Source organism: Corvus moneduloides, chromosome 22, assembly GCF_009650955.1.
Source record: "Corvus moneduloides isolate bCorMon1 chromosome 22, bCorMon1.pri, whole genome shotgun sequence".
Taxonomy (NCBI): domain Eukaryota; kingdom Metazoa; phylum Chordata; class Aves; order Passeriformes; family Corvidae; genus Corvus; species Corvus moneduloides.
Genome location: NC_045497.1, coordinates 1,251,756 through 1,265,182, shown reverse-complemented (window position 1 = coordinate 1,265,182; position 13,427 = coordinate 1,251,756). Strand labels below are relative to the sequence as shown.

The 13,427-nt window shown below is 54.0% G+C and overlaps 1 protein-coding gene across 1 annotated transcript in view; it reads left to right on the top strand.

Annotated features, from left to right (window-relative positions):
- Positions 1-244: 244 nt before the first annotated feature.
- NOC2L (NOC2 like nucleolar associated transcriptional repressor) overlaps positions 245-13,427 on the top strand; it is a 31,869-nt gene continuing 18,686 nt past the window's right edge. Inside the window, exons 1-12 of the mRNA XM_032131851.1 lie at positions 245-351; positions 428-595; positions 1,029-1,197; positions 2,111-2,230; positions 2,785-2,902; positions 3,245-3,335; positions 3,769-3,847; positions 5,377-5,487; positions 6,511-6,624; positions 7,230-7,418; positions 9,451-9,590; positions 12,783-12,894. Of these exons, the coding sequence (XP_031987742.1) occupies positions 332-351; positions 428-595; positions 1,029-1,197; positions 2,111-2,230; positions 2,785-2,902; positions 3,245-3,335; positions 3,769-3,847; positions 5,377-5,487; positions 6,511-6,624; positions 7,230-7,418; positions 9,451-9,590; positions 12,783-12,894 (1,431 nt within the window). The 5' untranslated portion in view covers positions 245-331. The remainder of the gene's footprint in view (positions 352-427; positions 596-1,028; positions 1,198-2,110; positions 2,231-2,784; positions 2,903-3,244; positions 3,336-3,768; positions 3,848-5,376; positions 5,488-6,510; positions 6,625-7,229; positions 7,419-9,450; positions 9,591-12,782; positions 12,895-13,427) is intronic.

The window sequence follows — 13,427 nt, the reverse complement described above, 5'->3', positions numbered from 1 at the left end:
CCCCAATGTCCTGAGCCGAGCGGCCCAGAACTGGACACAGCACTCGAGGCGCGGCCTCTCCAGTGCCGGGAACGGGGATAATCTCTCCCCTGGCCCTGGCCCTGGCCCTGGCCCTGGCCCTGGCCCTGGCCCTGGCCCTGGCCAGCCACGTCCAGCCCGCAGGGATCGGCCGGCGGGGCGGGGGCGTGGCCACGGCGGGCGGGGGCGTGGCCAGCGGTGTGGTGGGCGTGGCCGAGCATGGAAATGACCCCACTTTGCATAAATATGGGCGTGGCTTTCCCGCCGCGCCGCACGCCGGGAGCGGAAGCGGCGGCCGCGTGGCAGAGGCAACATGGCGGCCCCCGGCAGGAGGTGAGCGCCGCGCCGGGGCCGCCGCCGGGACGCGGGGATCAGCTTTCCCCTCACACGCTCCTTTCTTCCCCCGCAGGAAACTGGCGGAGCTGAGCCTGGACGAGTTCCTCGCTGCCGGCTCGGATTCGGAGAATGACGGCGGCTGGGAGGAGGAGGAGGAGAGCGGTGGGGCCCTCAACGGCGCTGCGAGGCGGCGGCGGCCGAGCGGGAAGGCGGCGCAGGGGCTGCCGGCACGGCCGGGCAGGTGAGGGCTGGGCATGGCTTTGGAGGGGCTCAGACTGGACAGAAGGAGGCTCAGGGGGGACCTTGTGGCTTTGCACAAGTCCCTGACAGGAGGGGGCAGCCGGGGGGGTCGGGCTCTGCTGCCAGGGAACAGGGACAGGAGGAGAGGGAACGGCCTCAGGCTGGGCCAGGGGAGGCTCAGGGTGGACACCAGCAGGAATTTCCACATGGAAAGGTGGTCAGGCACTGGAAGGGGCTGCTCAGGGAGATGGTGCAGTCCCCATCCCTGAAGCAGTTGAGAAACAAATTTATGATGTTTTTTCCGGATGTTTTTATCTCTCCCGGTATAATCTGGTATCCTGCTGTCAAGATTTCGTAGTCCTTGATGAAAAGTTGTTCTTTCAGCAGCAGCAGACGTTTGAGCAGTGAATAAACACTTAATTCTTCCCCGGCAGGAAGAAGGGAAAGGCAGCTGAGCACAAAGATCAGCTCTCCAGGCTGAAGGACAGAGATCCCGAGTTTTATAAGTTTTTGGAGGAGAACGATCGCAAGCTGCTGGATTTTGATGCCTCGGACAGCTCTGAGGAGGAGGAGGCTCTGCACAGACCCCCTGACACACTCGAGGTGATGCCTTTTCCTGGTCTTAAAATCAAGAGGCATACACGGTTAGAAGGGGAAAAGGGATTTTACCTTGGGATTTATTTTTAAGGATCCTTAGGTGCACACGTCCAGGTCATATGCATCGAGATGCACCCCACCGAGTCTTTCCCTGTCTCTGTGTCTCCCAACATTGGGTATAACATTATAGGCTTTACTAATTACCAGATCTATCAAAGATTCCCCAATGAGAGGCTCAAGTGAGCCCCCCTCCCCAAGGAACCTTCCCCTGGATGGTTCTATCTTGGTTTACAGGATGTGTTCTGGAGAGGACCTTGGGCTCTGGGGCACACTGATCCCTAACTACGAAGCTTCTAAAATGCTGAGTCTCTCAGCTTGACAAACAAGTCCAAGAATGTAGGCAAAAAGCACTGGGAATACAGAAGCTGTAAAAAAGTATAACAGGGGTATAAAAGAAAAGGCAAAAAGTCTTCATGGCATCAGAGGTACCAGGCCCTGCCTGGGAGTGCTGGGATCACTTAATTCCATGTGCAATATTTGTGTTCCAGTGCCAGCCCCCAGTCGTGGAATGGTTTGGGTTGGAAGGGACTTTAAACCTCATCCAGTTCCAATCCCAACACCTCCCACTGTCCCAGCTGCTCCAAGCCCCAATGTCCAACCTGGCCTTGGACACTTGCAGGGATCCAGGGGCAGCCACAGCTTCTCTGGGCACCCTGTGCCAGGGCCTGCCCACCCTCCCAGGGAGGAATTCCTTCCCAGTCTCCCACCTAAACCATTCCTGCTTTCGGCAGAGTGCTGGGAACAGCAGTAATAAAGTCAGCCCTGCCTGCCTCCCTCCTCATCAGCTGCTCAGCAAGGGAGCTGGGGCCAGGAGGGAGTTGTAGAAACCTTTCCTCAGTCCTCCTGCTGATTCCTCTAGGAAGCCAGTGATGAAGATGAAGACGATGAAGACGAAGAGCAAGAAAAAGTCAAAAGGAAGAAAGTTCCCTTCATCCACGTGAGCTTGAAAATGGTGGAAGAATGGAAGAAAGCTGCCCAGGTGAGCAGGGAGTTGGGGCACAGAGCACTGGAGAGTTCTCCTCACTGCCTGTAAAAGGGCAGCTTGGGATTTGTTAGTGTGTCCCAAAATCCGTGTCCTGTGCCCTCAGCAGGACTTTATCGTTTCTCTTGCCTGCAAGATTCAAGGACTTGCACTCCACAGGAGGGGGAAGCTGGAGAAACGTGGCTCAGAAGAGGCCAGAATGATCAAGTTTGCATTTTTCACCCTCTTGCTACGCCTTTGGCAGCTCCAGGAGCTTTCTTAGGGACGTTTTAAGCAGTGATGGGAGAGCTAAGGGGAATGAAGCTCGAGTTGGAAGTTGCTGGAAGGTGATTAATTCCTTCTCAAGCCTCAGCAACTAAAAGCCAGTTTTAGAGCAGGGGAATGAGTCTGTTCACCCTGTCCTGATGCTTTTCCTCCACCTTAGAGGATGGAGCTGTTCTCACCATCAAACTTCCAGTGAGTTCCAATACTCCTGTCCCAGTCGAGAGCTTCGGAGTTCCACAAGGTCCCTTGCTTCTTGTCCTCAGCGACCCTTTTTCTTCTTTCCCCAGAGGAATCTCACCCCAAAACTCTTCCATGAAATCACCCAAGCCTACAAGGCAGCTGTGGCCACCACCAGAGGAGACAGTGGTGGTGACCCCAGCAAGTTCCAGGTGTCTGACACAGCAGGTGAGGGAAGGGAAAGTTCGGGCTGTGGGAGGTGAGCACTGGGAGGAGTTAATTAACCCTTTCACTTGATTAAGTAGCTTACCTCGCTGTGCTGCTCTGTGCACTGGTGTCTTTTCTCTTGAGGATTCTTGGTGCTGTTTGCCTGCAGAGGTGGCCCCTGTGCCTTCTAATCTTACATAAAACATTGCAGTATAAGGCAGGCTGGGGGGTCTAGAAGGAAATGCAGGAGTTGTGCCATGGAAATTACTGGCCTCAGTTCCTAGGGGACCTCTTTTCACATGAGGAAAACCAGGAATACATGCAAAATCACTCACAAAAGCTTTCCTGGCTTGTTTCACCCAGTGTTCAATGCCCTGGTGTCCTTCTGCATCCGGGACCTCTTCCACCACCTTCACAAGCTGCTGCTCCCCAAAGCCCCCAAGAACAAACTCAAGTAAGTCTGGGGGGTTTGAGACCTTTGGGGAAGCTGGTGGGGATTTTCAGAGCTGGCTTTGAACCTGGGAAAGAGGTGCCAGCTCTTCCCAAGCACTGATGATGCTCACAGGGTTCTTCTTTTCTTCCCTCAAATTGTGTCCTATGTAATGTCAAACTCCAGGCATTTGCAGAGGATGTGTGGCTTCAGGAAGGTCTGGAATTGCCTGGGCTTGCACTCAGGACACAGTTCAGGCACTGGAAATTGGTTTTGAGAGGAAGGGACCGACCTTTCTGCTGTGTCCCTGCAGTGTGTGACCCCAGATCATCCAGCAGTTCATGCTTTGCAGGCAGCTCTTGCTGCAAGGAATTGATCTCACTGCTCATTTTGCTGCTGAGATCTGATTGATTTGGGGTTTTTTTAAAAGCTAAACCCACCTCTTGCTCCTTTCCAGAATGGTTCTCCCTTCCACCAGCCCCCTCTGGGGAAAGCTGCGCCTGGACATCAAGGTTTATCTTGGCTGTACCATACAAGTAAGGAATATCATCATTTTCTGGCTGTGGGGTCAGTCTGTGCCTTGCTGGGCTCGTTAGGATATTTTGGAGCGAGGCAGATGGGGTTTGCCCCTCTGAGGTTTGTGTTCATCGTTTCCCTGTCTTGTTTTGGAAGTATTTGGGCTAATTAAGAGTTTGGGTGCTTGGGCCAGAATGTGTAAGGCAGTGAAGAAGGGTTGAATTAACATTCCAGCAGCTCTCTCTGTTTTAATTTGTCTGGCAGATTAATATTTAATAGGCTTTAAAGTGGTTTGCAGTCTGTGCTCCTGCATTCTGTATCATTAATTCATTCCTTGGTGCTGTGGTCTCTCCACTTGGGATAAATACTGAGTTGTTCTGCTGGTAACCTCACATGTGGCATCTCTGACTGTGATAATGTTCCATCCCATCCATCCAGAATTTCTGGTGTTTCAGAGACACTTTGTGGATTATTTCTGAAGGAAACTTCTGCCCCCACTTAATTGTTTTTGAGATGGCCTTGTTGTGCATGCCCAAATTAGAGCATCAAAACCAAGCCAGCACTGAAACCCTGCTTCTCCAGCAGCTGAGGGAAGGGAGACTGGCAGAGACAGCCCCAGTGCTGCTGGCCCTCAGCTGGGAGCTGGCACAATGACTTAGCACAAAGAGCAGTTGGAGCAGGAGAGGTTTTTTTTTCCCCTCGAGCCGTGATGCCTCTCTCCAGCAGCACAGGATTGCAGACAAGGAAGAGCTGGGAATGCAATTCTGGAAGCAATCCCTGCTCCTGGGCTGACTCCTGACAGCTCATAGTGCTTCACCACAGTGGCTTTTCTGAACAAAATCTTCTCCTTCTGGTGTGAGAGGGACTTGGCAAGGTCTGCTCGGTCCAGAACCTTTGCAGAGCAAGGAGGAGGGTGAGGAGGCAAACTGAATGTGGATAAAATTCCTGTGCTGCTTCCAACAGCTGGGGCTGCATCAGGCAGAGCCTCTCAGAGCTCACCTGGAGCTCACCTTGTGTGCAGACTGGAAAGTGGGGCTGGCTGCAGGGAACTGAGCTGAACAAGCTGCAGACACAAAGATCCTTGTTCTTCCCGTTTTGCCTGAGCCTTTCCTTGAGGCAGAGGTAACCTCTGCTACCCAGAGCATTCCAGCTTCCCCCTCAGAAGCCCTGGAGAAATGCAGTGTGCCATCAGCTAGCTCAGGAGATGTTTCCTGGTGCAGACTGAGGGTGAATTTGGCCATTTGCAGTGAGGTGACCCTTTGGTCACGGTCACATCACTTGTCAGGTGTCCCACACTGCAGATAAACTGATTTTGCAGCCTCCACAGGGGAGGTGCTGTGTGATGGCCCAGGGGCCATTAACCCTGCAGGTGCAGCAGCCTGAGCTCCCCTTTTCAGGATGAGGCACCTGCAGGGCAGCTCTTTCCCCTGCCCTGTGCCTGCTCCTCCCCTGCTCCAGCTCTTGGGGTTTGTCTGAGCTCCTTCCTGACACGGAGGGAGAGCTGATGAGCCCTGCCTGCTAACTGGGCTTGGTTTGTTCTCCTCCACAGCTGCTGTCGTGCCTGACAGAGGCCTCAGTGGGTGCAGCAGTGCTGCAGCACGTGAATTCCATAGTTCCATATTACCTGTCCTTCCCAAAGCAGTGCCGAGCCCTCCTCAAGGTAAGGGGACCTGCTGGGAGGTGCCTTTGGCATCTGAGGTGCTCTTTCCTCCCTTCAACTGAGCCTTTTGTGGTGTATGGGCTGGACCCCCTGGCAGTTCAGCCTCTGGAGTGTTCCCTTGCTTTGCCTTTGTTCCTGGAGACGATTCCTGCCCCTCTCCAGGTGCCACGGGGCGATGCCAGGCTGAGGTGAGTGGGTGGGTGGCTCTGTTTGTAGCTGCTGCTCCCCAGGGAGGTGTTTTGGGAAGCTGCTTCCTCCTCCCAGATGGAGGAATTGCTGCCAGGCCCTGGGAATGTCTGTGCTGCCTCTCCACGCGGGGAGCTGGGGGTGGAATATTTCTGTGGCAGCTCAGTCACAACTGCTGAGCAGTAACAGCAACACAGGAGGTGTGGAGGAGACACGGAGGGCAGCAGGGTGGCATCTGAATGGAAGCGGCAAGGCAGCTCTGGAAGGAGGCAGGGAAGCCTTTGGTGGTGGGGATGATTCATGGCATGGAGTGCAGGGAGGCTGGCACCCCTCACAGCTGAAGGTGGAGGAGCTGCAAGGCTGCTGCAGGGGGTTCTGGAAGGCTTTTCCAGGCCTGCAGTGAACCCTTCCTGTGCTGTGCAGTTCCTCAGTGCAGCTGAGGTGACTGGATTTGGGGGCACCAGGTGCTTCCTGACAGGGCCAGGTGAACCTGGGGCGATGGAGTCGCTCAGGAGAGTTCAAATGAGTGTTCAGGCACACAAATAGAAGTTACGTGTTTTTTAGAGGTGCTGGTTTTGGACAGGTTCCTTTATTGATCGTGGAAACGTCAGCCTTGCCTGCTGTGTGGTGTCCCAGGGAGAGTGTGAGGACAGGAGGGCTGCCAGTGACTGACTCTGTGACAGCACATGCTGTCACCTCTGTGTCACCTCTGTGTCACCTCTGTGTCACCTGCCTCCTGGCTGCCTGTTTGCTGGGAAGGAGGGGGGTTCAGGCCTGTCTGTGGCCAGCAAGGAGCTCTTTGTCCCTTCACTCACCTGCCTTTCTGCTTTATCCCAGCAAACCATCGCTCTGTGGAGCACAGGGGAGGAGACAGTCAGGGTCCTGGCCTTCCTGGTGCTGAACAAGATCTGTCGGTACAAGAAGGAGGTTTACCTCAGCCCCCTGCTCAAGGTAAGCCTGGCCCTCGCTGTCATCTGCACCTTTTCTTCCTCATGGTGTGTGCAAATACCTCAAAGCCTTGAGCTGCAGGTGGAGCAGGTGCTGGAGCTGATGCTGGCAGCCTCCAGAAAACCAATCAGGGCAGAAATTCCGTCAGGTCAGGGTGATTCCTGCCTCCCACTGCTGCCCTTCCTGCTGGGGGCTCAGAGGCTGAGCGGGGGAGGTCTCTGGTATTTGATGAATATTTATCTCTCTGATTCCTGAGGGCCTTTCCTGAGTGCTGACATCCTCCTGAGCTGCTCTGACCTCCCAGCTGAGCTCCCAAGTGTATTTTGCTGTCCCAGTGGCACCTGAGCAGGAGAGCTGAGCCCAGCCATCCCCACGTGTGGCTCAGACCCTCCTGCAGCGTTGTCCTCTTGCTGACAAGCAGTGGTGGGCACATCTCCAAGCTGAACACACTCCTGTGCCCCTAGAGAAGGAGCAGGCTGGGTTATTCCTTTGTGTGACAAAAGCAGCACTTCAGCCCTGCTTTGAACACACCTGGGAGAGGCAGAGGAGTCCAGGAATGGTTTTTGCTCTGTTTTACATGGTGGCTTCTTGTCCTCTTCCCCTGGCAGCAAATGTACATTGCCTTTGTGAAGAACTCCAGGTTCACCTCTCCCAACGTGCTGCCCATGATCAACTTCATGCAGCGCACGCTGACCGAGATGTTCGCCCTGGACACGCACACCTCTTATCAGCACACCTTTATCTACATCCGCCAGCTGGCCATCCACCTGCGCAGCGCCATGACCGTCAGGAAGAAGGTGAGCACCTGGCCCTGCTGGGGAAGGAGTTTTCCCACCCTCCTTGGGGGAAATGTGTGGAGAGGAGGAGTTGCAGTCACCCTGTTCAGGCTGTGGTGGTGGCTGACCCATTGCCGGGGCTCCTGGGAGTTGTCTGTGCTAAAATTTCAGCCAGGAAGGAGAGAAAATGGAAGCTTGGGGGTGGCTAATTGTGGCCTCCCTGGACCTGAAAGGAGGCTGTGAGAAAGTCTCTGCCCAGCTATTTCCAAGGGCTCGGAGTGGCAGGATGAGGGGGAATGGATTCACACTGACAGAGAGGAGGTTTGGATTGGATCTTGGGAAGGAATTCTTCCTTCCGTGAGGCTGGGCAGGCCCTGGCACAGGTTGCCCAGAGAAGCTGTGGCTGCCCCTGGATCCCTGGAAGTGTCCCAGGCCAGGCTGGGTGGAGCTCAGAGCAGCCTGGGATGGTGGAAGGTGTCCCTGCCCATGGATGATCCCTTTGAACCCAAACCCTCCTGCGGGGTGGGAGTCGCTTTTCTCTCCCCACTTGCAAGAGTTTGTGGTGCACTTTCCATCTTGGACACCCTTCTCAGCTCTGAGGCTGCTGTTTGCAGCCTGTGTCACAGAACCTGAGGGTAAAGCAGCTTAGGAGCCACCCTGGGGTGTTGCATCTCCCCAGCAAAGTCCGTGCTGTTTAAAGGACTTAGGTGGACAAAGCAGCTCAGACCTTTGGGGAGCAGCCCTGGTTTCAGCCACCTCCAGTCTGACCTGGGAAATCTGAGTCAGATTGCTAATCCTGGATTTAGTCCTGTTTAGCAAAACAGACCCCACAGATTAATTGTTCAGCTGCCCCCAAGCAGGGTAGGATTGGTGCCCAGCTAAATCTCCTGGCTGGGCAGACATGGGGATAAATAAGCGGAGATAAATGAAGTCTGGGCTGCAGATCCCCTAATTGGATTGCATTGGCTCCTTACACCCTCAGTTGTGGCCCAGACAAGGAGCAAATCCACTTGATTTCACAGCTGGGGAGGGCTGTGGAACTTGAGATGGGAATGGCACCACCGAAATGCCCAAATGCAGGCACTAAGCCTGTTTAGATGGAGCGGTGGATGGTGGTGGGAGGTGATTACCAGAGCAGATTGCTCGTCTGTTCCTGTGCAGGAGAAGCTCAGAAAAGCTTTTTGGTACATCTCAGTGACCTGGGGAGAGCTGGCAGAGCTCGGCCATGCCCAGCTGTGGCTTGGCTTTAAGTCCCTGCTGCAAGGTTTGGCCCAGTGGCTGCAATTAAAGGATTCTGTCCCTGTCTCAGGACTTGTGTACCCTGCTTTTCCACGCAGAAGAGATGAGCTGGGCCTTGAAAGTCTGGAAAACCCCACAAGTGGGGGCTGAGGCACCTTGTGAGTGCTGACTCCTGTGTTTTGAAGGGGATACCGGCAGAACTTTTTGGGAAGGGTTTCCTTCAGGGACTCGTGCTCTAGCTGGGCTTTTATTGAATCTGGCACCAAGAGCTGCTGCAGCACCTGCCCAGAGTCTTGGAAACAATGTCCTGGCCTGGTGCAAGCCTTGGGCCACTCCTGGCTGTGCTGCTGAGCCAGCCTCGAGTCCCTGCTGGCACTGTCCCTGCTGGCCTGGTGCAGTGGTTTTGGTGGCAACCAGCAAGGCCAGAGCTGCAGGTTTGCTCTCTGCCCTGCTGCCTGTCACTTTGACCCTGCAGGTGTAAAGAATGAAGCTGTGCTGGGTGGTGTCGTTCCCAAAAGTGCTCCTTGCTCTGCCAGTGATCAGCTCAGCATTTCCTGGGCTTTGCCACATCCCAGTGTCTGTGTGAAGCTGGGAGCTCGTCCTTCTCAAAGCAGCCACTCTTGAGCAACACCAGGCTGGTTTTATTCCCTTTATTTCCTTCAGGCACTGACTGGTACCCAGTGAACTTCAATGGCAGCTCCAGTGTTGCTGTTCCTCCTGGGTAAAATGAGCCTGGAGAGGAAGCACAGTGAGCACCTCTCAAATGCCACGTTTTCAAGCTTCCACCTTTATTTTTTTTCCCCCTTTCCTGCAGGAGAACTTCCAGTCAGTCTATAACTGGCAGTACATCCACTGCCTGTACTTCTGGTGTCGAGTTCTCAGCACCATCCACCCCAGTGAGGTCATGGAGCCCCTGATCTACCCCTTGACACAGGTCATTATTGGCTGCATCAAGTGAGTAGAATTCTTAATTCTTTTTGCTCTGCTTCTGTTTACAAGGTTATTTTACTGTTCTGTGATTTGGATTTAACCCTCAACGGTCTCAAAGCTGCTTTTAATGGAAATTTTCCAGCCCCAGATGTGTGTGAGCACCTGTTTAGGTGGTGCCAAAGTTGTGGTGTGGGTTATTCTTTCCTCTTGGTGTAAGAAGAGTCTCAGTATGAATAACCTGGGCAGATTATCCTTGTAACTGCAAGGACAGTGATCTGCCTTGCTTCAGAAAATCCTCATCTCCAGCTCTGTAAATACATTTAGAAGCTGCATTTTTGGTGCCTGCTGGTTGGGATTTGAAGAAGTGGGACACAGTTGTTATTTTTGGGATGTCTGCTGAGAATTCCCTCCTCTCGTCAGTGTGTGTGGATGAACTGTTTGTGCTCTGAGGTGGCTGTCCATAACGAGCCTTGAGGGAATTTTGGGATCTCTGGTGATCTCCCAAATCCTGTTAGCTCTGTTAACCAGAATCTGTGCTTTAAAACCTGGTCTGCAAAAACTCCCCAGTGGTGATGGAGATAAGCAGATTTAAACGATCAGATAAGAGGATGCAAACATCCCTCCTCCCATCCCCCGCTGCTCCTGGGGAGCTTCAGTGGGCCTGGGGATGGATCCAGGGGGATGGATCCAGGGGGATGGATCCAGGCAGCTTCCTACCTGTCCAGGCAGATAAATCAGGGATCTGGGGCCAAGGAGAGGGGAGGTGGGGTGAGTCTCAGCTTGGCATGAGCTGCAGGTACCGACTACCGAGGCTTTGGAGGTTTGGGGTGACCTCATTGTGGCCTTCCAGGACCTGAAGGAGCTACAGGAACGATGGGGAGAGAGGATTTCCAAGGGATGGAGTGACAGGATGAGGGGGAATGGCTTCAAACTGAAAGAGGGTGGGTTCAGATGAGATACCAGGAAAAGATTCCTCCTCCTGAGGGTGGGGAGGCCTTGGAATGCGTTTCCCAGAGAAGCTGCCCCATCCCAGGCTGGACACTGGGGCTTGGAGCACCCTGGGACAGTGGAAGGTGTCCCTGCCCATGGCAGGGGTGGAATTTGGGTGAGCTTTAAGTCCCTTCCAACCCAAACCATTCCAGGACTCTGAGATTCCAGGGCTGGGGAAGCAGAACCAGCTCCCAGCTGCGTTCCTTGGCGAGCCAGGCCGGTGTCTGGGATATGAAGGAGGCAGGTTGGTGGATGTGGGGCTGCTGTGGGACAGGACACTGCGTGACCTCTGCAGTCCCTTCTTTGCCCTGCTGCTGGTGTGCATCCCGAGGGATGGATGGGAGCAGAGCCCCGTTCCCGTGCCGGGAGGTGGCGCCTGGCCCCAGCACAAGGACGGTGTCCCCGTGTCCCCGGCACCTGCTGCGTCCTCCCCGGGTTCCTGCTGCTCATCCCCGTGCTGGCATCTCTCCACGCTGCTGGTTGTTTTTAGCAGCAGGAGCTCCTGTTCTATCCCTTTTTTCCCCATGAACTTTTCCTGGCCTCGCGTGCTCGGGTTTGTGCCCCGCTCGCAGCCTGAGCTGTAACAGTGAGGCTGTTCCCTGGTGTATGCTTAAAGGAGGAATTGTGGTGCCTGTGGTGTTCCAGCCTCTCAGCACATGCAGGGAGGAAGGCAGGGACAGCCTGGGTGTCCCTGAGTGATGCCTTTTCCTGGTCTTAAAATCAAGAGGCATACACGGTTAGAAGGGGAAAAGGGATTTTACCTTGGGATTTATTTTTAAGGATCCTCAGGTGCACACGTCCAGGTCATATGCATCGAGATGCACCCCGCCCAGTCTGTCTCTGTCTCTGTGTCTCCCAACATTGGGTATAACATTATAGGTGTTACTAATTAGCAGATCTATCAAAGATTCCCCAATGAGAGGCTCAAGTGAGCCCCCCTCCCCAAGGAACCTTCCCCTGGATGGTTCTGTCTTGGTTTACAGGATGTGTTCTGGAGAGGACCTTGGGCTCTGGGGCACACTGATCCCTAACTACGAAGCTTCTAAAATGTTGAGTCTCTCAGCTTGACAAACAAGTCCAAGAATGTAGGCAAAAAGCACTGGGAATACAGAAGCTGTAAAAAAGTATAACAGGGGTATAAAAGAAAAGGCAAAAAATCTTCATGGCATCATGAGCAGGGACCTGGCTGACCTGGAGCAGGGGCTGATGCTGAGAGGAGTTTTCTCTGTCCTCTCTGGTCACCAGGGCTGTGACAGGATGAGCTGTACCAAGTCAAACCAAGCCTTGGTGCTGTTCCCAACCCCACAGCCTGGAAAGAGGACTGGGGCCATTCCAAGTGATAGAGGGGCACTGGGGACTCTGCTCTGAGGTGAAAGGAGTCTCTTTGGAGGGACTGGGCAGCTGCTCCCAGCTGTGTTTGGCATTCCCAGTGCATCCAGCCCCGGGATGTGGAGCAGGCTGTGGCATGGCCACGCACTCTGAAATGAATGGCCTTGGTTTACAGTAAATCCATACACTTAACAGCTTTATTCCTCGATCAATTAATTCCTGAGAATGGCTTTCGTCATCTCCAGAGGTGCCAGGGCAGGAGTGTGAAGCAGATTTATTTCTGTAATGGATCCAGTGATAATTATTTCACTATTTTGAGGGGGGATGCAGCTGATTTATGGTGCCTGGTCAAACATTTTTATTTTGTGGGCTCTCCTGGATTGCTCAGCAAGTCCTTTGGGGAGGGAGGGGTTCATTTATCAGCTTGGGTCTGTCATCTGTGAGCTGTGGTTTAAAAACATAAAAATTTTCATGCTGGAGGCTTCCATGACTTCAGGTACAGGTCATTGAGTGAGGGGCTTGAGAGTGGGACAGAAATGAGGTGTGGGGGGCTTTAGGCGTTGCTCTCCATTCTCCCTCTGCTCCTGGGGGAGCTAATCCTGCTCAGTCCCAGCCTGACAGGGAGCTGGCATCAGTGACAAACCTCAGCTGCACAGCTCTGGGAGCCCTTTCTCCCAGCAGAGCTGGAGAGCTGAGCTGTGGCAGGAGGAGTTTCTGTGTCAGTGTTACGGGTTTAACGCAGGGATTTTATTTCCAGCTATGGGGTGGCTTCAGCAGCTGTGCAGATTTCTTCAGCCGAGTAGGGGAGTGCTCTCCTGTGTCACTGAAGGCTGCAGGTGCAGTTCCTGTCTAAACCTGGCCTAATAGAATCTGGTTTTATTTACTTTTCCTGCCCAGGCTGGTGCCAACGACTCGGTTCTACCCCCTGCGCATGCACTGCATCCGTGCCCTCACCCTGCTGGCCGAGAGCACCAGGACCTTCATCCCAGTGCTGCCCTTCATCCTCGAGGTTGGTTGGTCCCTGCTGGCACCTTTTCCCTGATAAACACCCTCACTGCACCACCAGCAGCTCCCAAGAGCTCCCACTTTGCTCACTCCCTAAAATCCTTGGCAAACAGCACCAGACTCGGTGAGAAAACAGGATTGAGCTTTCACTGGGCTGTGAGTCGTACCTGAGCCCAGTGGGGTGTGGAAATGCATCCCCAGGGGCTCGAACTGGTGCACCTGGAGTAGGCAAAGGGGTTGCCAGAGAGATTCAGAGCCTCAGCCTGCTGCAGGAATTGCCCAAGCTCCATCCTGCTGATGTGGTCATCTCTTGGTGAAGGCAGAGTTGTTCCTGACTGCAGACAAGGGGAAGTGGAAGAGAAAAAAAAAAAACCTGAAAGAATTAAAAAAAAATAGTTAGGAAGGTATCTGTGAGGAATTGAGCTGGCATGAGGCTGGCCACTGAGGAGGAGGGACACACACTGCTGTGGTAAGTGCCTGACTCAGCCAGGCTCACTCCTAATCAAGTTCTGTTGAAGCAAAGGCTTTTGTGGTTTG